This window comes from Vulpes lagopus, chromosome 7 (genome assembly GCF_018345385.1).
Source record: "Vulpes lagopus strain Blue_001 chromosome 7, ASM1834538v1, whole genome shotgun sequence".
Lineage (NCBI taxonomy): Eukaryota > Metazoa > Chordata > Mammalia > Carnivora > Canidae > Vulpes > Vulpes lagopus.
Window position 1 is genome coordinate 77,989,117 of NC_054830.1, and position 20,670 is coordinate 78,009,786.

Here is a 20,670-nt window from a genome sequence, read left to right on the forward strand (position 1 = left end):
ATGATGTTTATCTGCTGCACAGAAATCACTCCTCATGGCACAAGTGCCTTGTTTAAAGACCTCTCGTGCCCACTCTCAGCTGGGCACACCCAGCCCTCATGGTCAAGGCCTCTTCCCCATGCCACTCCTCCAGGATGCCTCAGACCACACAATCCTCCAGATGTTCTGTAATCTAAATGCCCCTTGGGCTTCCCTGACCTTCTAGGTTTTCTGTAAAATCTGGAGTGAGCTCAAAGTCTAGGGTTTGTATGGCTCAAGATCCCCCACTATGAGGCTACCTCTGCTTGCTTTTTCATTTGATTAGTTATCATATGACAGAGATATAGAGATAAAAGCCACAGACGTGGACCCTAGGCTCATCACGTTTATAATCTTGGGGGTGGGGAGAATAGAAGAGCCTGGAAATAAACCATTACACAACGAATTAACTGATTAGAATGAATGCTTTCTTTCCACAAATGCTTATCGGATGCCTACTACGTGCCAGTGTTTATTAGGTGCAGATGTAATGATGAACCAGACAGATGGGGTCCTTGTACTCGTGGAGCTTCTATTGTAAGGAAGCAGCCCACAAGATTCACTGTAGGTTTATTTAATTTTAACTCATTCATTCAACACCTCTCTACTGAGCCCTACTGTACACCAGGCCCTGTGCTGGGTGCCCGGGGTACTGTGTGAGCAAAACCAGCCTGAGGCCCTGCCCTCACGGCCGGTAGGAGAGAGGAATGGTAAATAAAGAGAAAATGATAAAGTGGAAATTGCTCTGAAGGATACACAGGCTCCTGAGATGGAGAAGAACCCAGGGGGGAGCTGAAGGGACTGTATGTCCTAAACAGAGTGGACAGGAAAGACTCCCCTGAAAGAGGAGACAGTACAGTTGAGACCAAGAGGATAATAATAGCTGGTACTTACATAGCATTCACTATGGGCCAGGTGCCCAGCTAAGCGCTTTATATGTATCTTAACTCAATCCTCATACAGCCTCACGAGGCTGGTAATATTATCTTCCTCATCCCCATTTCACAGAGGGGGAAACAGAGGCATAGCAGATTGAAAACTCTGCTCAAGCTCACACAGCTAGTAAGTGGTAGTGCCAGGATAGCAGCCAGGGTACATCTAGCTCCAGGCGGTGTTTCTAACCATGAAGCCTCTACTAGGGCAGGAAGAGGCAGCCATGAAGACAGCATGAGCCAGAGAGCAGGAGCAGCGGTCCAGGCAGAGGGTCCGGGCAAAGGTCCTGAGGCAGAAAAGAGCTTGGAATGTGTGAGGAATGGAAGGAGGCCTGTGGGGCAGCAGCGGGGTGAGCGAGGGGGAACACAACACAAGATCACAGCAGAATGGTTGGGAGTGCAAGGGGAAGTCCTGGAAGGGCCGGAGGGGCAGGGCGTGCCTCTCTGTTCTAGATGACTTGTGTTGGGCTGGGAGAGAGAGAGTCGCGGAAGGACAGATGGAGGAGGGGATGCAGTTGCCAGAGAAAGGAACACTGGGCGGGGTCGGGGAGGGGAGAGCAGGGACAGTTAGGGTAGAGACAGGTGATCTTGCTCCCACTTTGTACAGGACGGGCCGTGTGCAGGCCTTATGTCCCGATGTCTTGATTAATCATGTCCTCTTTGATTTTCAAAAGCATCTCGGTTTGCATGACAAATAATCAGGACACCCTGGTTAAAGGGGATTTAGGGGAATGTTTTACCGATCTGGGAAGGTATCACTCTTTCCTTGGTTTACCCCAAACTTCACTAAATCTACATCATGCATTGATGCTTTTGGTGTTGGGTTTGTGAATTTGGGCTGGGCGGGCATGAGGGTTAGGAGGCCCAGACCCATATGGCACAGCACAGGGCCTGGCATACAGGTGGCACTCAAGGATGCATGGGGAGTGATGTATTTATAAGAGTAACATTATTCAGTACCTCGCTTTTCCCCTGTGTAGGGGACCAGATCTTCTCGGTCTTTAAACTCCTTTGCTTGCTTTTCCAAGTGATCCAAGAGCTCCTCCCTTTTAAAGGGGCCCGTGGGCGCCTTGGTGGTCTGATCCTTCTGCCTCAGGCCTGCAGGCAGCAGTGCATTCTACAGTGGAGGTTGTGGGGCCGGGTGACACAGAGGGGGAGAGAGAGAGAGAACGAGAGAAAGAGAAAGAGAGTGGTCAGCTGCTGAAGACTTGCATTTCTCCCCAAATTCATCTTTGACCAATGGGACCTCAGAGCCCATCAAATCAATCCAGGCCATTCATTTACATGTGAGGAATCTGACACCTGGGAGGGGCAGAGACTTGCCCAAGATCACCCAGCAGATGAGAGGCATAGTGAGGCTAGGACTCAGGTCTCTTAATTATCTAGAGTCTCTAAACCGTCAATATTTCTGACGGCAAGGGGGTGAAGAAGCAGCCGACACAGGGCTTAGCATACAGGGGCATTCCAAGGGCATCTGTGAGTGTGAGTATAATTAAGTTGGCATTTGGATGCAGATAATTACAGCTATATTGCATACAGTGGCTGGGGTGAGAAGACGCCCAAGGGCCTTGAGTTAGTGCCCTGCATGCGGAATCAGGGAAGAAGCAACAGCCCCGATAACCAAGCAGGGAAAGGCTCAGCAGAGCTATGGGGTGGGTGAGGCATGGTTTTGGGCTGCAGCCCTGGACGGCCCTCCCAGCTGCTTTCCACCCTCCTGACAGGCCATGCTCGTGCCACTCTGGCTGCTAAATATTTTGAACGTTGCCCTTGGAGATGGGTGTCTCAAGAAAGATAGCATCAGCCAATCGTGTTCCTTCTTCAAACACGGTTAGGCTTCTAGGTGAGGGCTTGCTATTAAAGCAGACTAGAATTAGGGTAGATTTGAGTCACGTAGTCTTCCCTTACCTCAGCCCCCAGTGCCTTAGAGATTCAAAGAAGTTTATGGTTGCAAGGATGCTTAGAGAGTGTCTATTGCACACACCTTCCCTTCAAGAGGAAACTGAGGCCCAGAGCAAGGAAAGATTTGCCCAAGGAGTTGCGGGGACAGATCTAGAACAAAAACCAGGGTTCTTCTTCAGATGCCGGGGAGGAGGGCAGTCTTCACTTCCAATTATTGCTCTCTCCCCACCCCCTTTCACTCGGGGACCTAGTGGAGGTTGACTACAAGGTAAAGGTGAGCAGAATCTCACCCCACTTCTTGCTGCACCCCCAAACCAGCTAACCTAGAGAGCCATCCCACCTCCAATCTCTGTACTATCAAAATGCATAATTGCAGCCATCCCCACATAGTCCAGATCCTTTGGAAAGCCCCCTCTGAGAGGGGATGATATCAGGTATATGTAGAGAGCTGTGGGCCTGGCATACTGAGGGCTAAAGCTTGGGAGGACAATGCTGCTGCTTAAGGGCAGTATGATCTTTCACAAGATGTTTTCTCACTGTTTACCACTGAGGCACTGCTCAGGTCGGAGTGTTGGGTGCAAGTGGATGCGGGCCATGAGTCAGCAAAGTATGGGAGTTGGAGCATGTCACAAGATAATGGGCCAGGACGTAGAAAAGAAAGCCATGACTGATTTTGGGGTGAGCATCAGGAATGTAAGTGATGCCACAGACACCCCAGTTTCTCTTATGCAGTAGTCCTTGGCTACTGCCCACCATGACACACAGGTGGATGAGGCCCACAGGTGAGGTACATTTCTGTGGGCATGTCCTGGGTGAGATGGGATCTACTGTGGCTGGCTGTGTGTCCACCCCATCTCTCCCATGGTGGGGCAATCATGGCGACTCAAGTAAGAGAGAAAAAACCTCCATCTGTGATTATCTACTCTGAGCAAACCAAATTCTCTGTGACATGCCTGCACCTCACAGTTGACCCCCATCAGGCTTACGCCCTGGCCTGATGTAGTGCTGACTCCAGCTAGATAATGTCGGGTAGGTTGCCTACTATCACTGGGCCTCAGTTTCTACAGCTATAAGTTGTGAATAATGATGGCTACTGTCTCGAGCTCATTGAGAAGGTTAAATTAGACAAGGGGTAGTGGAAGGGGAGGTGGGCGGGGGTTGGGGTGACTGGGTGATGGGCACTGAGGGGGGCACTTGGCGGGATGAGCACTGGGTGTTATGCTAAATGTTGGCAAATTGAACTCCAATAAAATTTTTTTTTAAAAAAAGAGAGAACGTTAAATTAGATAATGCAGGAAGAGTGCTTAGCCCACTGCCGAGCACTCACAAATTGCCACTTATAATCAGATAAAATACGTTTTAGCAGGAGATTGGTTACCCAACTGTGTATGTTGAAATGGAGATGTATTATCCAAATATGTCTCCAAATTCAAGAAATGAAGATGCACAAATATAAAATGAAGTAAGCATTGAAAGCAAGTGTTTTCCCAATGATTCCCACAAAGAAAGACCTGATAGATTTTTGTCACTCTAAAGGGTTTTGATGGCAGTGAGGTGCTGGGGCACATGTTGGTCCCTAAAGGATCGGTGATGGGAAAAACCCACAAGGCTACAACTGAGGAGGAGAGAATTTGCAAACTCATATCTCTTTCAGAATATATCCGATAGAGGCCACTGATTTAGTTAAAGTAGGGTTTCTTAACCTTGGCACAATTCACATTTGGGGCTGGATGATTCCTCATCATGGGGCCTGTCCTATGCTTTGTCAACTGTTTACTGGCATTTGTGTCCTCTACCTAATGGATGCTACTAGCACGTCGCCTCCACATTGCGACAACCAAAAATGTTTCCAAATGTTGCCATATATCCCCTGGGGGGCAAAATGGTCCCTCATTGAGAATTACTGTTAAATTGAAGCCCATATTACAACAGGGGAATAAAGATGTTTTTAATGTACTTTAAAAATATTACTTACATAGCATGTTAAAATATGGTTTAATTTATTTAAATCTTTACTGAAAGCAGTTGATTTTTTAAGAAACAAAAACATCAAAGGCCCTTTCTAACAATTCTTAGATTATTAGATTTTTAAAGTAAATATTGAGAAACCAGCCTCTTTAGAAAGGTTTTTCCCATTAAATGATATATTTAATAAAACATAATGATATTTAATTAAAACCAAAGGCAGTTGCGTATTTCTTAAACTCATGGTTATTTATCATTATAACTTGTTTTCGAAAACGGCATGTGACCTCACATGATATACAAAAATTAACTCCAAATGGATCAAAGATCTGAATGTAAGCACTAAGACTATAAAACTTTTAGAAGAAAACAGGCATAAATCTCTGACCCTAGCTTAGGCAATGGTTTCTTGGATATGCTACTAAAACAATAAGCAACAAAAGAAAAAAAAAACAGATAAATTGACTTCATCAACATTAAAAATGTTTATGCTTCAAAGGAGACTAGCAAGAACATAAAAAGACAACCCACAATTTGAAAGAAAAGTTTTGCAGATCATCTATCTGATAAGGGTCTAGAATCCAGAATACGTAAAGAGCTCTCAGGACTGAAAATATAAGACGACTAACCCAGTTTAAAAATGGGCAAATGATCTGAAGAGATGTTTCTCCAAGAAAGACAAAAATGGCCAATACACATATGAAAAGATACTCACTGCTGTTAGCCATCAAGGAAATGCAAATCAGACCCAGAATGAGACACTACTTCATACCCACCAGGCAGATTATAATAAAGAGGACAGAAAAGCACAAATGTTGGTGAGAATAGTAGCACTGTAGCATTATTCAGAATAGCCAAAAAGTTGAAACAACTCAAATGTCCAAATAATGAGTGGATAAACAGAATGTGGTACATACGTACCACAGAGCACTACTTGGTGGTAAGAATAAACATAGTCCTGACAAATGCCTACAACATAGGTGAAACCTTAAAAACATCATGCTAAGTGGAAGAAGCTAGTCACGAAGGACTACAGTATCGGAATCCATTTATACCAAGTGTTGAACCTATAGAGACAAAGAGTAGACAAGTGGTTGCCTAGAGCTGAGGAGGCTGGAGAGAAATAGGGCTTTCTCTCTTAGACGATGAAAATGTTCTAAACGTGATTGTGGTGATGGTTGTACAACTCTGTGCATATACTAAAGAAACACCACCACTGCACACTTTAAGTGGGTGAATTTTACGGTTTGTGAATTATATCTCAAAGCTGTTATTTAAAAATGGCATATGTTGGGGCACCTAGGTGGCTCAGTCGGCGAAGCATCTGATTCTGGATCTCAGGTCAGGTCTTGATCTGAGGGTCGTAAGTTCAAGGCCCACACTGAGCTCCATGCTAGGTGTGGAGGCTACTTTAAGGGGGAAAAAAGGGCATATGCTCTCCAGGGGAAAATTATAAAAATGCCTAATGCAGTAGCTAAACGGTCAGGGACCTCCAAGGACAGAAGGTTCTTTGTGTGCCAGTGGCCAGTAGTGATGGTTAGGACTGGCCAGGCCAGAGGGGGCTAAATTTAAAATGATGTCCTGTTTGATGACATGATGAGTCTCACTATGTAAATTAGTCATGGAAAAGTTAAATGGGTGAGAAAATATAGCCTTGGATCTCTCATGACTCTTAGTACCTAAAACTGAGTCTCAGACCCAGGCTATCCAATCGGTGAGGAAAAAAGTTCCCACAACCATTTTATTGGTGCATCTTCACTCCAAAGACAGGTTGGTGAGGGGGGAGATTTGCTTTGGGAGACAACTTCGGTACATAGGACTTAGAGCATGTCCTCATGACCTTATATTTGGAAATGTGCTCATGTGACAAGGGCAGCTCTGTGATCTTAGGCCAAAATTATATCTGTTAGATGCTTGGGAGTGGTGAGGACTGTGGCACAGCGGAGCTTTCAGTGCCTCTACACCACTGAGCTCTGGAAGTATCACCATGTAAGAATATGGGTGGTGGTCTTAGATCTGTTCATCTTTATGTGAAAGCTCTTGATTTTTTAATATTGACACAAAATCCAAATACTTTATTTATTTTTTTTTTAAATTTTTTATTTATTTATGATAGGCACACAGTGAGAGAGAGAGAGAGGCAGAGACACAGGCGGAGGGAGAAGCAGGCTCCGTGCACCGGGAGCCCGATGTGGGATTCGATCCCGGGTCTCCAGGATCGCGCCCTGGGCCAAAGGCAGGCGCTAAACCGCTGCGCCACCCAGGGATCCCCTCCAAATACTTTAAAAACAATGTTCAGGTCACATGAAACACATCTGCAGGTCAGACTGAGTCTGTGGGTTGCCATTTTGCCACATCTGATCTAAAGTTCCTATCAGACTAGAATCCAATGTAGAGAAAGTCAAGATAATCATTCATTTATTTGACAAATATTGACTCGAGGGTCTTGCCCATATCAGGCTCTGGGCTAGAGTACGAGAGGTATATACATAAGTTTTTAATTCAGTGGTTTTAAAAATAATAAAAACACATGAAATTTTTAATATGTTTTCAGAAATAATCATAGGGGAAAAATTAGGCAACCTCTTCCTGTGGTTCCCTACTCAAGGGGTTTTTAAATGGTGACTTCCTTTCAAATGCTGTAAAATTAAAACTCGGATGTGCAGCTTGACAGGTTAACATCTTAATCTGACTTTCACACCCGCAGTCTGGAGGCCAGTTATCCAGAGGACAATGGAAGCTTTGACAGATCCTTAACTGTGCTGTTAGGAGATCTAACACCCTGGCAACAGGTGCCAATAAGGCCAAATATCAACTATCTGCACAATTATCATTGCTATGGTCAGGGCTACCTCAGAAGCCACCCCAGCTAGGACCACTGTGGGCTAATTCAGACGTGCACACATACACAACATGCAGGCAACACAGGCACAGAACACGCAAGCAACACACACACACACAAACACACATATACTATGTATTTAAAAGCTCATGGATTTCTGGCAGCTCAGGGCTACAAAGCTGAAGAGAGCCTCTGGACCAATTCTTTCATTTCCAGTTGAGGAAACCGAGGCACAGAAAAAGCCAGAGAGCTTGAGTTTATAATACAGATGACACTGTATATGACTAGCATGCCCAAGTATCAGTATGACCATTTTTAGGCTGGTGACTAATCAATATACAAAATATACCCTAATCTGATTCTTCACAGCAATAAAATAAACTAGCAATTATATCACTTTTCTCAAAGAAATCAAGTATGTCTAAGGACAAGAGCATATTAAAGGTTCCCCCCCACCCCATGCTCTGAGCTCCAGGAGTCCTAGATTCCTGTTCTGTGACTGAACCACACACAACTCCATGTGTATGATCTCTCTCTTTAAGATTTTATTTATTTATTCATGAGAGAGAGAGAGAGAGAGAGGCAGAGACACAGGCAGAGGGAGAAGCAGGCTCCCTGCAGGGAGCCCGACGTGGGACTTGATCCCAGGACCTCGGGATCATGACCTGAGCCAAAGGCAAACGCTCAACCACTGAGCCACCCAGGCTTCCCTAGTACGACCTCTTTACCACATACTGGGAGCAGTCAGCCGAGGGTCAGGGAGGGGAAGGGCCTAGCTTGAGGTCATATGCTGGACTGAGAGCCCAGGACTCTTGACTTCCAAGCCACAGAAAATGTTCCATCCCACCTGACAGCCTTCCTCTAGGAACAGATCCTGGAAACCAGATGTGGTGCCATATGAGAACCTAGTTTCCTCTCCAAGTGTTAGAAAGCCAGCACTCACCTTCTTATCAAACTAGTCTCGGTTTACAGATAGAGAAACTGAGGCCCAGAGGCATGGAGTTACTCTCCTGGGGTAGGAGTGAAACCCAGGAGGCTGAACTGCCCAAAATGCCCACTGACTTCTCTCCCCTTCCTATTTTAAACGACTAAGCATGTCCTAGACGACCCCCGCCTCCTTCCTTTCGACCACTTCAGCGAGGCCAAACATTCTATAGGCCAGTGAGTCACCTAATTACCTTTTACAAGGTATTTAGCAAAAAAAAAAAAAAAAAAAAATTTTCTCTCCAGAAAGATCCAAGCCTTGGGCTCAGCTGCCCTGACCTTGCTATAGGACCAGTGAAACCCAATAGTTGCTATTTCCCCTAATCAACTTTTTTAGGGTGTTAGTGGACATCCAAAGGCGCTTTTGTGGCACACGTCCAGTAATTGTGGTGGGGCCTATTGGTCACAACAGCACACTTAATCTCGTTCCAGTGTTCATGGCACAACCTGGGCCAAGCCTTCCTTTCCCCATGTTCCAATTCTCCTTTTCTGCCTCACATAGAAGAAAAACATTCAGCATTCCCTTCTGCACCGGGCCCTGGGCATCCTGAGAGAAATGGATGCTCGATCCTGCTCCACTAGGGCTCACACTACAGGGGAGACACAGGTCCAGGTGTGAGCGATTGTACTGAGCTTCTTGGAGGAGGCGGTTCCTGAGCTCAATGGGTCCCAGTGGACCAGGCAGGAAAAAACCAGGGCAGGTGAACAGAGGGGACAAAAAGCACATCACAGACAAGGTGGCAGAATGAGGGGGCATGGCCTGCTAGGGAAAGGAGTGTGGGTGAGGCTAAGCTGCAGGGAGGCATCTGAAATGCCTCGGTTGTGTGCCCACCATCCTTGTTCCAGCTGTCATGCCTCCAGCTGGGAGCGTCAGCGCAGCCTCCAGCCTCCCTGCTTCGCATCTCTCCCTCTCTACTCCCTTCCCCTCCCTCCCATCAGCCAGCCGACCCTCCCCAACATCAGCATCCAACTGTGTCTCCCCCTGTAAACTCACAAATGCCCGGTCCCTCCACTAACCTACAGAATCACAACCAAATTCATCAGCCAGGTAGAGAGAATTTTTTGTGATTTGACCCCAGCCTCCTCCAGCCTCCTGATCTTCTTCCCGTCTCCCAGGATTCCAGGTCCCAGCCTCTCCAGGCTGCTCCACATTCCACGGCCGCACCCTGCTCTCACACTGCCATGCCTATGCTCCGGCTGTGCCCTCTGCCTGGCATTCCCTCCCGCCTCCTCCCCTGCATTTGTCTTTTAAAGCCCTTCCCTTGGGCACCCTGTTTGGCCTTTGCAGTGTTCCCCACATTGATCTGGTAATTCTCTGTCCAAACTCCCCTGGGCATCCTGCCAGTGCTTATATAATGCTCATCCAATTCTGTCTTGGAGCACGTCTATGCTGTATCTCTCCCTGAGGAGACCGAGTGCTCCTCCAGGGCCAGCTGGGATGTATCTTCATCTCCTCTGCCTTCCCCGGCACCAAGCACTAGGCACCAAGAAAATGCATTCCGAATAGTCCGATCCACACAACACTGCTGCTCTAGCTGGGGAAGGTCGGTTGGTTTTACTTGGACACTCTTCAGGTCAACATCACACCTGCTGCCCCAAGCTAGCTGTCAGGCCACCCAACTGCTGCCCCTGGCAGGTCTGAGGGAGGGGACACATGAAAGGTGCCAGGGTGGGAGCGTCCAGGATGGGGCCAGCCTTCACTGATGGGACTTTGGGGAAATGCCAAGCTGGCCTTCTGTGATGTTTTCTTTAAGGGCCTGGATTTGGTTAATTTCCTGCCAACTCTTCTCACTCGGTCTTGGAGCTTTTGGCAGAGTAGGACACCAGGCCGTCAAACTGGCAAACTCACAGTGACAGCCTCCAAACAGCCCCAATATCATGTCTCCCCTTCTTTGGTACTAAAAGCACTCTTAGGGCTGAGCACAAGGCCACTCAGATTAAAGATGACTTTTCCCAGGCTCCCTTGCAGGTAGGTGAGCCACGCAACTAAGCCCTGGTCAATAACAAGTGGCCAGTGGCAATTTCTAGTAACCTTCCTTAAAAGGTGCTTATGTAATGGCTTTTCTCCTTTTGTTTTTCTCCTCTTTTGCTCTATTCTGATGCCTCGTGTGAGGCTATGACGGCCACCACTCCGGCCCATGAGGATGAGGACAACACCCCAGGCCTGGCCAGAGATGAGCTGGATGGGATCTGGGATTCTGGGAAGTTTGGGGATCTGAGCTCCATACCAGCCCTAACCTGCCCACTTCTGGACTTATACTTGAGGGACAAAGAAACCGCTGCTCAAGTCCTGTTATTCCAGTCTCTTATACTTGCAGCCAAATTGCATCCTAATGGAGAATCTAAGTTCTCATCCCAGGGCTATGAAGCCACAAACAGTGCACCCTGCCTTTGGATTCTCCTCTGAAATGAAGTTCAAAAGACTTTTTAGCTTCAAACCTCAGAATACAGGTGTAAACTCCATATAGATGCAGCTTATTGCCAGTTTGTTTTATCACCATAGGACATAATTATTCATTTCCACTTGACTGAATGGATACTGCTTTATGGGGACACTCAGGATATCTGCACCTGACTGCACAAGTTGTGTACTGCACAACTCCAAGGATATCATTTGCTCTCTGGTTTATGAGAACAATGTCTCTTGCAATGCACAACTTACACAACTATACCTGGCTGCCCTGTCTCTGGTGGTACAGTGTGGCTCCAAATTCAAGAGGCCTGGATTCTAGTGAGCAGATCATATATTCAGGTTCAACAAACATTTCTTAAGCTGTTACTATGTGCCACACATTGGTTAGGCACTTTTCATATATCTAACTGTATTTATATATATTTGTGTGTGTGTGTGTGTGTGTGTGTGTGTGTGTAAATAAAAATAAAAGCCTGTCATTTGAAACAGAGCCAGAGTTGTAAACCAGGAGGCCTATAGTCCAATCAAATGCCAAAACTTGGATTGGTTTGGTCTGTGGCATTTAAATGTAGTATAGACACTTTAAAATGGGGGAACTTACACACAAAACTTCAGATTTCCAAGGGCACCTGGGTGGCTTAGTCTGCTAAGCGTCTGACTTGATTTGAGCTCAGGTCATGACTTCAGGTTGTGAGATGGAGCCCTCCATCGGGCTCTGTGCTGGCTCTGGATGGAGCCTGTTCCAGATTCTCTCTCTCCTTCTCCCTCTTTCTCTCACCTCCTCTAAAAGTAATTCAGATACCCAGTATCTCTTGAAAAATTAAATGATCTGGCAATATTGGACCTTCCCTTCCACACTGGCGACAATTGGTGAGGCCGAACAGCAAGTACCGTTTAGTCAAATACAAACTCTCCTGTTTGCCTCAGTGCCCACCACTGCCTACTGTCGCTGACACACAGGTCTAGAATCAGTTACTATTCATCATTGATGGTGTTGTTACTTTCCTTCCTGGAAGGTTAAGTTTCGAGTGAAAACTTTCTTATGTCCACATTTCTTCTAAGAGTGGAAAAGTGAAAGATGAATCAGGATGGCCGTGTGCCTCACGAAACTGGCACATCTTCTTTCCTTCACTTACATTACCTACCTGATGTGGGTGCTTGGGTTTGCTGCCTCTCAAGGAGAAAGTGTTCAGTAGAGTGTCTGGGAGATGGGGAAGAGACTGGGGGGTGGGAAGGCAGCATTTAAACTTGAGCTACAGGGGTGCCTGGGTGGAACAGTCCGTTGGGCATCTGACTCTTGGTTTTGGTTCAGGTCATGATCTTAGGGTCCTGGGATGGAGCCCCACATCGGGCTCCTTTGCTCAGCAGGGAGTCTGCTTTAGATTCTCTTCTCCCTCTGCCCGTCGCTCCCCCCCTGCCCAATGCTCTCTCTCTCTGTCTCTAAAATAAAATCTTTTTAAAAGAACATCTTTATCGTCAGTGTTTTTTTTTTTTTAATTTTTAAGGGTGATCTGAACAAAATAAGGTAAAATTTTTACTTCTGTTAAATTTAGGTGATGGAAACATAAGTGTCGTCTGTACTCTCTCTCCTCTGTGTTTCAAATATTTTCTATGAAAAATGTCAAAATCAGGAAGGAAATTGCTTAGAGTCCTCAGTGCGGGGCAGGTGTAGTGCTGTGGGTTGCAGGGGAGGAGCAGGGAGGTTGGGCTTTGAAAAATGAGAGGCTTTGAACTGAGGGCCAAAGGGCTCCAGGACCAAGAGGTCTCCCAGCAAAGAGGCAGGGAGGAGAGGGGCAGAGGAGAAAGGAAGGCTTCCCAGGGAGGCTGAAGACGGGTAGAGGGAGGTGGTCATGGGGCCAGAAGACAGAGGTTAGGGTGGGGACACACCGACACCTGGCCTCCCTCACCCTCACCCTGCCAGGCCCATCCTTGGCTCTGTGCGTGGCCGGCAGTGTTTCTAAGGATGTGTGCCTATTTTTAGAACAGAGATTTATTTCTTTCCATTTCAACTGTTTACTTCTGTCCTGGGCTCGCGATTCTGCTGGTTTGTGTTACAAGGGAGAACCACAGCCCTGTGGACCAAACGTGGATGATTCCTGCATGGTCAGGGGGGTCTTTTGGTTTACAGGATACCATTTGGGGAGTAGGGAGGATTTTGTGATTTTGTGGAGTCTGATGGGAAGCAAAGTTGTATGACAGGAAGTTGCTGGTTCTCTTCCTGGGTCTGCGGCTGATTTGCTGTGTGACCTTGAATAGAGCTTTGCCCTCTCTGTGCTTCAAGAGTTTTTGCTGTTGTTTTTATTGTTTCATCATCACAGCGTCTATACTACTACTTACGTCATAAAATTGGTATGTGAAATGCACAAAGCACTGAGCGAATGACATGTGTCCAAGAAGGACCCCATAAATGAGAGTTTGTTTACCTGCCTCATGTACATATATGCAGGAGATGGGGGAGGGAGGGCTCGATGGTTTCTAAGTGTTCTTCCAGCACTGCGAGTCTACAGGTCTAGGTCTTCTCCTCCATCATTTCGTCCTGCAGTTCATGGTCCCTTGTTCTCAGAACTCTTGACGCATAAAGGACTAAGAGAAACAGGTCTGTCTGAGCTTAGCCTCTCACCTACCAGCTGTGTGATTCTGGTCCTCCATTTCTTTTTTTTTTTTTTTCAGGACGGTATGGATGGATCCCACTCTTTAAGGACGAATCTCATAGGATCCTCATAGACATGATGCCCATACAACACTTAGCACAGTGCCTGGCCTGTAAGAAGCCCTCCACAGAGAATAGAGCTATTATTATTGTTATTTCAGGCCCTGCTGAGGGACTGTTGTTTTCCACTGTTGTTTCTGTGGCTGTAACATGTCATAGACTCCCAATGGGTGACTTCAAAACCAATTTACAGGACCCGATTTCTTTATAAGGTAGGGATTATCTCTACCATCTTCCCTCCTGCTAATATTTTAATCATTTTACTGAGACACTTAAGGAAAATTATTCCCTTTCCCCAAAGCTTCAATATTAAGCTATATTTACAGGTAAATTCTCGATCTTTTTTTTTTTTTTTAAGATTTTATTTATTTCTTCATGAGAGACACACACAGAGAGAGGCAGAGACAAAGGCAGGGGGAGACGTAGGCCCTTTGTCAGACTCAATGTGGGATTTGATCCCAGGACCCTGGGATCACGACCTGAGCTGAAGGCAGACTCACAACCACTGAGCCACCCAGGCATCCCGTGAATTCTTGATCTTGACGGTATTTTTCTTTCTGTTTTCAAAGATCAGTATGGATGGTGAAACTAACATAACAGCTTCCAAGGAAATTGTATTGGACCAGAACAACCCGCTGGTCATTCCCCACTCTGGGCCTTGGCTTGCCTCATCCCACACGTGCTCACAGGACGTGGTGGTTAACAGCATGGGCTCGTGGGGCAGGACTGGAGGCTGGAATCCCAGCACCATCTGTGTTACATACTGGGCGGGTTACTTCATCTCTCTGAGCCTCAGCTTCCCCATCTTTAAAATGGGACCCATGACCGAGCCTCTCAGAAGATTAAATGAGATCAACCATGCAAAGCTTTCCCCATGGCACAATTGGTAAACGTTAGCTACCTATTGATCCCAAAAGAACTTGTACACTGTTCCCCGCACAGGTCACGGTGTGACCCGTCATTCTTCAGTGTTTCTGTATATCGCCCATTTTCCCCGCTGCCTGGTGCAAGGGCAATCTGAATCAAGGAGTTGGCTTGGCTTCAGAGCAGCATCCACTTAACTCCAGAGAGACGAGAAAGGGCAGATCCTCTTGGGGGATCAGTCAACAGTGGATACTTTTAGCACATGGAGCATTCCTCTCCCGCGGGAGTCCAAGTGCAACAATCTCATGATAAGCTCGAGTTTTTCCAGGCCGCAGAGTGAGAGATAGAAAGTTTCGGGGACTTTTTTTTTCTTCCTTTTTTTAATGTGCATAAGCTTGGAATCCTCTGCTGCAAACAAAGCTGCCTTCCAACTCCGAGTACTCTATTCTGTCACGTGACACTGGGGCTTAACATTGCATCACTGAAAACCTAACCCCTTGAAGCGTCAGCTGAATTCAGGTAATAAGGCTGTCAGGAATTGCTCATCAAATCATAGCTGCTTAGAGCGGGGGGTGGGGGTGGGGGGAGCTGTCAGAAGGCATCTAGGCGGAATGCACCCCTTTTATTGATAGAGAAACTGAATTCCACGAAGGGAAAATACATGCCTGAGTTGGGAGCAGAGCCAGGACCGAACACAGACTTCTGCATTTCAAGTTGCTTCCAGGAAGAAAAGAGGTCGGTTTTGCATCCAGCACTCACCCCAGTTACAAAACTAGAGCACATCTGTGGCTCAAACTATCTTTCTATGACACCCATGAAGCTTTACGGTGGCTTTCAGAACTGGCTCATCCACTGCCTCGGTCTGGGACCTGGGATAATTTACTTCACCTCTCAGTTTTCTCATCTGTAAAATGGGGATGGTAATGGTACCTGCATCACAGGAGTATGATGATGGTTGAATGAACTGAGATTTTCAAAGTGCTTAGAACAAACCTGTGCATAGGAAGTGCCATATAAGCACTTGTTAAACAGAAACGAAAGCAGGGCACTTGTGTGGCTCGGTGGTTGAGTGTCTGCCTTTGGCTCAGGACATGATCCTGGGGTCCTGGGATCGAGTCCCACATTGGGTTCCCCGCAGGGAGCCTACTTATCCCTCTGCCTGTGTCTCTGCCTCTCTCTGTGTGTCTCTCATGAATAAATAAATAAAATCTTAAAAAAAAAAAAAAAAGAAATGCAAGCAGAAGCCATATCAAGTGTAACAGACAGGGCAGTGGACCTGGGGCCTGGTCTAGTTCTGTTTGGATGTGTGACCTGGAGCAACCTCCTTCCCCTCTTGGTCAGTTCTGCTCTAAAAGTTGAGAGCACGTATAATGTTTGTCCTTCTCTGATTGACTTACTTCACTCAGCATAATACTCTCCAGTTCCATCCACATTGAAGCAAATGGTGGGTATTTGTCATTTCTAATGGCTGAGTAATATAAATAATAGTGAAAGGAAATACAAGGGAAGGGAAAAGAAATGTGTGGGAAATATCAGAAAGAGAGACAGAACATAAAGACTCCTAACTCTGGGAAATGAACTAGGGGTGGTGGAGGGGGAGGAGGGCGGGGGGTGGGGGGGAATGGGTGACGGGTACTGAGGGGGGCACTTGACGGGATGAGCACTGGGTGTTATTCTGTATGTTGGCAAATTGAACACCAATAAAAAATAAATTTATTATAAAAAAAATGTTGAGAGCACGGACTCTCCTGGTCCCTGTGCTCCTCCCAGATGGCTGCCACCGAGACCTCTCCCGGGCTGCATACCTTTGGCCTCTCCCTATGCTGACCTCAGAACACGGGCCAAGGGCAGGTGAAACTGAGCTGGAATGTTTGTGTTCTCAGAAAGTAGGGAGGCCCCAAGATTTTTTCAAAACTCACACACTGACTTGCAAATCAGGTAACAGAAGACATCGCCATGAAGGGGCCAATTGTGTGGCTGGGCCAAAAAAAAAAAAAACCCCGCTAGCCTCTGTTATCTCCTATCCTCTCGCTGGCTTCTCTTTCCTTGTCCTCGAACTTAGACAGAAAGGGGTCTTTGAAAATGTCCTTTTTGAAACCACAGTGGTAAGAGAATCACAGGTCTCTGATTGCTCAACCCTCCTCCGAATCCAAAAGCACATTTATTCTCCTCCCGCAGGAGTGGAAGCTGAGAGAGCACTCAGAGCCTGTTTGGAATCTGAGTCTCCACACCCTGGTCCCGTGACCTGGGCAAGTTAGCTCTCTGGCCCCAGGTTCTCCATCCCTCTAGTGGGCACCCACCTTCCTGTTGATCTTCTGGGAGGAGGGCTGGGGTGCTGGCTATTCAAGAGGAACAGAGGCCCTGGGAATTTGCTGCTGAGGCCAGAGACCTTGGTATTTGGGGTGGGGGCGTTGGAGGAGCCCTTTGCCAGGTCAGAGCTGAAACAGAGCTCTGGCTGGGGCTCCACCAGGCTTTGCAGGGGCTCTTGGGGCCTGCACTTCTCTACCCTGGGAACAGAGCGATTCTGCAATAGGGTGGAAAGGTTGTGGAGAGGTGGCAGGGCCCTTCCTTATCTTCAGAAAGGAACTATCCTGGGCAGCCCGCATGGCTCAGCGGTTTAGCGCTGTCTTCAGCCCAGGGCGTGATGCTGGAGACCTGGGATCGAGTCCCACATCGGGCTCCCTGCATGGAGCCTGCTTCTCCCTCTGCCTGTGTCTCTGCCTCTCTCTCTCCTCTGTCTGTTTTTCATGAATGAATAAACAAAATCTTAAAGAAAAGAAAGGAACTATCCGACCACCAGCCAGGCCTTCCACCTCCCACCTGCCTTGCTGGTACCTCGTCTGGTCCATCTGTCGTCAGAGCTCTTGAAACCAGCAAGCCCACCGAGTCACCACCCCTCAAAGATTCCTCAGGCTTATGGAGAAAACTCTAAACTCTCAGGTTGGCCCTGGAACTCATGCTTCTCCCCTCCACCACTGTCTAGCCTAAACCTCCTTCCGAGGTCATCTAACCCCCCACAGAAACTGCACTGAGATTCTAATTACTGTCCCCAGTTACCTTTTGTATGCAAGCCTTTGCTCCTGGCCTCGACTTGGCCTGGAATTCTTTTTTGATTCCTGACTCAGAAAAATCCCAGGGCCCAGTTCCCAAATCACCTGCTCTGTGAAACTTCCCATTGGTAAGAGTCAATCCTCTCCCTGAGCACCCTGTTTGCGCCTGTTGTGGACACTGTTTATCATGCCTGCACTCCAGTGGCCTGAGGGCTGAGTCCCTGCCAGGCTCTCCTGGTGGTGGCCTGCACAGGGCCTGGCACCCCGCAGGTAACTAAGCCCTGTTTACTGAGCTGACAAAAGTAGCTACATCCCCCTTTTGTTCTCACTTTTTAAAGCTGTTCGTTTGTGTCATTCTATGTGACAGTGGTCTAGGATCAAATTAGGGCAGAATAATGTCATACCAAAAAAGCCGGAAGCTTGGTTATTCCTTGTCTAGAGCACTTGTTTTTCCTGAAGCCCTGGCTTCCCAGGACCAGTGGTGCAGGGGAGGGAGGAGATCCAAGGCTTTCATACCAACATCGCCTTCCAAGCCACTTAAACAGCCTTGTCAGAGGACCCATATCCTCATGTCTGGGCAGGGAAAATCATGAATAGCAAGAAGGATTTCATTCTATGAGGCCTAGGACCCCAGGATCCCTACACTAGGAATCTGGGTTCTCTAGAAAGAAGATATTTATTTGAATCTGGAGATAAGGCCAAGTTATAAGCTCATGGCAGCTGAGCCCTGAAGGGACCGACCAACACCATCATTTCATGGATGGGGACACTGAGGCATAGGGAAAGAGCAACTGGCCCAAGGTCACATGGAGAGTAAGAGACAAGACCAGGGTTGGCCCTGGGACAGCTAACCTATAGTCCTGCATTTCTCCTGCTGACCCACACTCCTTCTACACTAGCTGTGATTACTCAAGGGTCATTGAAATAGCATAATGGTGTTCTTTTCTTTGTGGATCACTGTAAACCACAGTTGAGCAATGACAGCTTTAAAAAAAAAAGGTGTGAAATGTTCCATTTTTAATAAAAAAATATATAAAGTGTAAAGTTCATTTTGTACTTTGTCTGGGCTGAGCATTGACCCAGGGACCTGGGTATAGATGGAGGATGAAGACTCCCGTCTAATAGGCCACCTGGGAATCCCTTTCTCAGCCCTGCTCACTGTTCCGCAGTGGCTGGCCAAGCCACAGACTTGACCTCCTGCCACTTAATACTGTGATCCTGATTGCAGAGGCGAATTCTGAACATTAAATATACTTCTTAAATGTGCCAACTATGAAATGCAATGATAAAGACACATCCCACAAGTGAAAGGGACCCTTCCAGTACTTTCTCAGTTAATTCCTTCCATGACACGTGGTTCCCATTACCCCGGAGCAGCTAGCTGGATAGAAGGATAGAAGGATAGAAGGATAGAAGGATAGAAGGATAGAAGGATAGAAGAGCTAGCTGCAATTGACTTTTGCAGACTTATTTACAATACCAGCTAGAGAGCAATCCTTTGTAGGGCTGGGGCAAGACTCTCCAGAAGGCTGTCTTTGCTCTGAATCTGTGTCTAGTGTATGGTGCTGTTTCTCCCCAAGCCAGGACTCATGGGGCCAGGAATCAAGGGTAGAAATGGGAGAAGTACTCCTCACTGTTACCTCTAGTGACCTATTGGCACAATTTTTATTTCCTGTTCCTGTGACCATATGCTCTTCTGGCCTAGAGGTCTTAGTCCCAGAGGGAAGAATGCCTCTGCTAGGAGACGCAACACTAATTCCATCAGACTGGAAGTTGAGAGTGCTGCCTGGCCACTCTGGGCCCCTTACACCATGAATCGATAGGCAGAGGTGTTTCTGTACTGCGCGGGGTGACGGATGTTGAACTCCTGTCCCCCAGTGGAGGTACAGGACCATCTGCCTACAATCCAGGGATTGCGTAGGGGCTTCCTAGGAATACCACATCCTGTGATTAGAGTCAATGGAAAATGATCATAACCCAATCCAAGCAGGGCTACTACTGGCCCAGACCCTTCAGGAATGAAGGGTTGAGTCATCCAACCAGGCAAAGAATCGTGACCAACAAGGTGCTTGCTAACGGCAAAGCGAATACAAAACAGGGAGTGAAGAAGAGAGTTATAAATACCAGCTGCAACCATGTGACCAGTTAGGGAAACAAGGACTATAATTGTCATGAGTGTTTTCTCCTTATTTTGTTTTGAACGGGTGTGTGTGAAGCAAGTATCTTTGGTTTTTTCTCTCTCTTACTCTCTTATCATGTAACTTAAGAGGTATTTATTTTACACTGTAATATTGATGTATTGTGAATTTTATACAATAGTACTTGAATTATGGCACATCATGATGGGATCATTCAAGGACTTTACCTCCTCTTCTGGGAGGTTGTACACAGAATAGTTTTGTCATGTTAGGCAGAATAATGACCTTGTAACTGTCTTTATAAGGAGAAAAGTATGGGTGCAAAGTTGACAAGGAGTAGACTTGTGATGGTTGAGTTTATGTGTCAACTTGACAGGGCAATGGGGTACCCAGACATTTGATTAAACATCTTTCTGGGTATGCTTGTGAGGATGTTTCTAGATGAGATTAACATCTGAATCAGTAAACTGAGTAAAGCAGATTGCCTTCCCTAATGTGGGTGGGCCCCATCCAATCAGCTGAAGTTCTGAATAGAACAAAAAAAAACTGGGATCCCTGGGTGGCACAGCAGTTTGGCACCTGCCTTTGGCCCAGGGCGCGATCCTGGAGACCCAGGATCAAATCCCACGTCGGGCTCCCGGTGCATGGAGCCTGCTTCTCCCTCTGCCTATGTCTCTGCCTCTCTCTCTCTCTGTGACTATCATAAATAAATAAAATAAAATAAAATAAAAGAACAAAAAAAAAAACTGCACTCTGCTGACCCTCCAACGAGCTGAGTAATTGTTTTTTTCTCCTGCCTGCAGACTCAAACTCAAACATTGGCTCTTTCTGGGTCTTGAGCTTTCTGGCCTTCAG

The 20,670-nt window shown here is 46.9% G+C and overlaps 1 protein-coding gene across 1 annotated transcript in view; it reads right to left on the reverse strand.

Annotated features, from left to right (window-relative positions):
- The window catches only part of TMOD1 (tropomodulin 1), an 80,732-nt gene that overhangs the window by 39,172 nt on the left and 20,890 nt on the right, over window positions 1-20,670 (reverse strand). Inside the window, exon 3 of the mRNA XM_041762949.1 lies at window positions 1,911-2,067. Within this exon, the coding sequence (XP_041618883.1) occupies window positions 1,911-2,067 (157 nt within the window). The remainder of the gene's footprint in view (window positions 1-1,910; window positions 2,068-20,670) is intronic.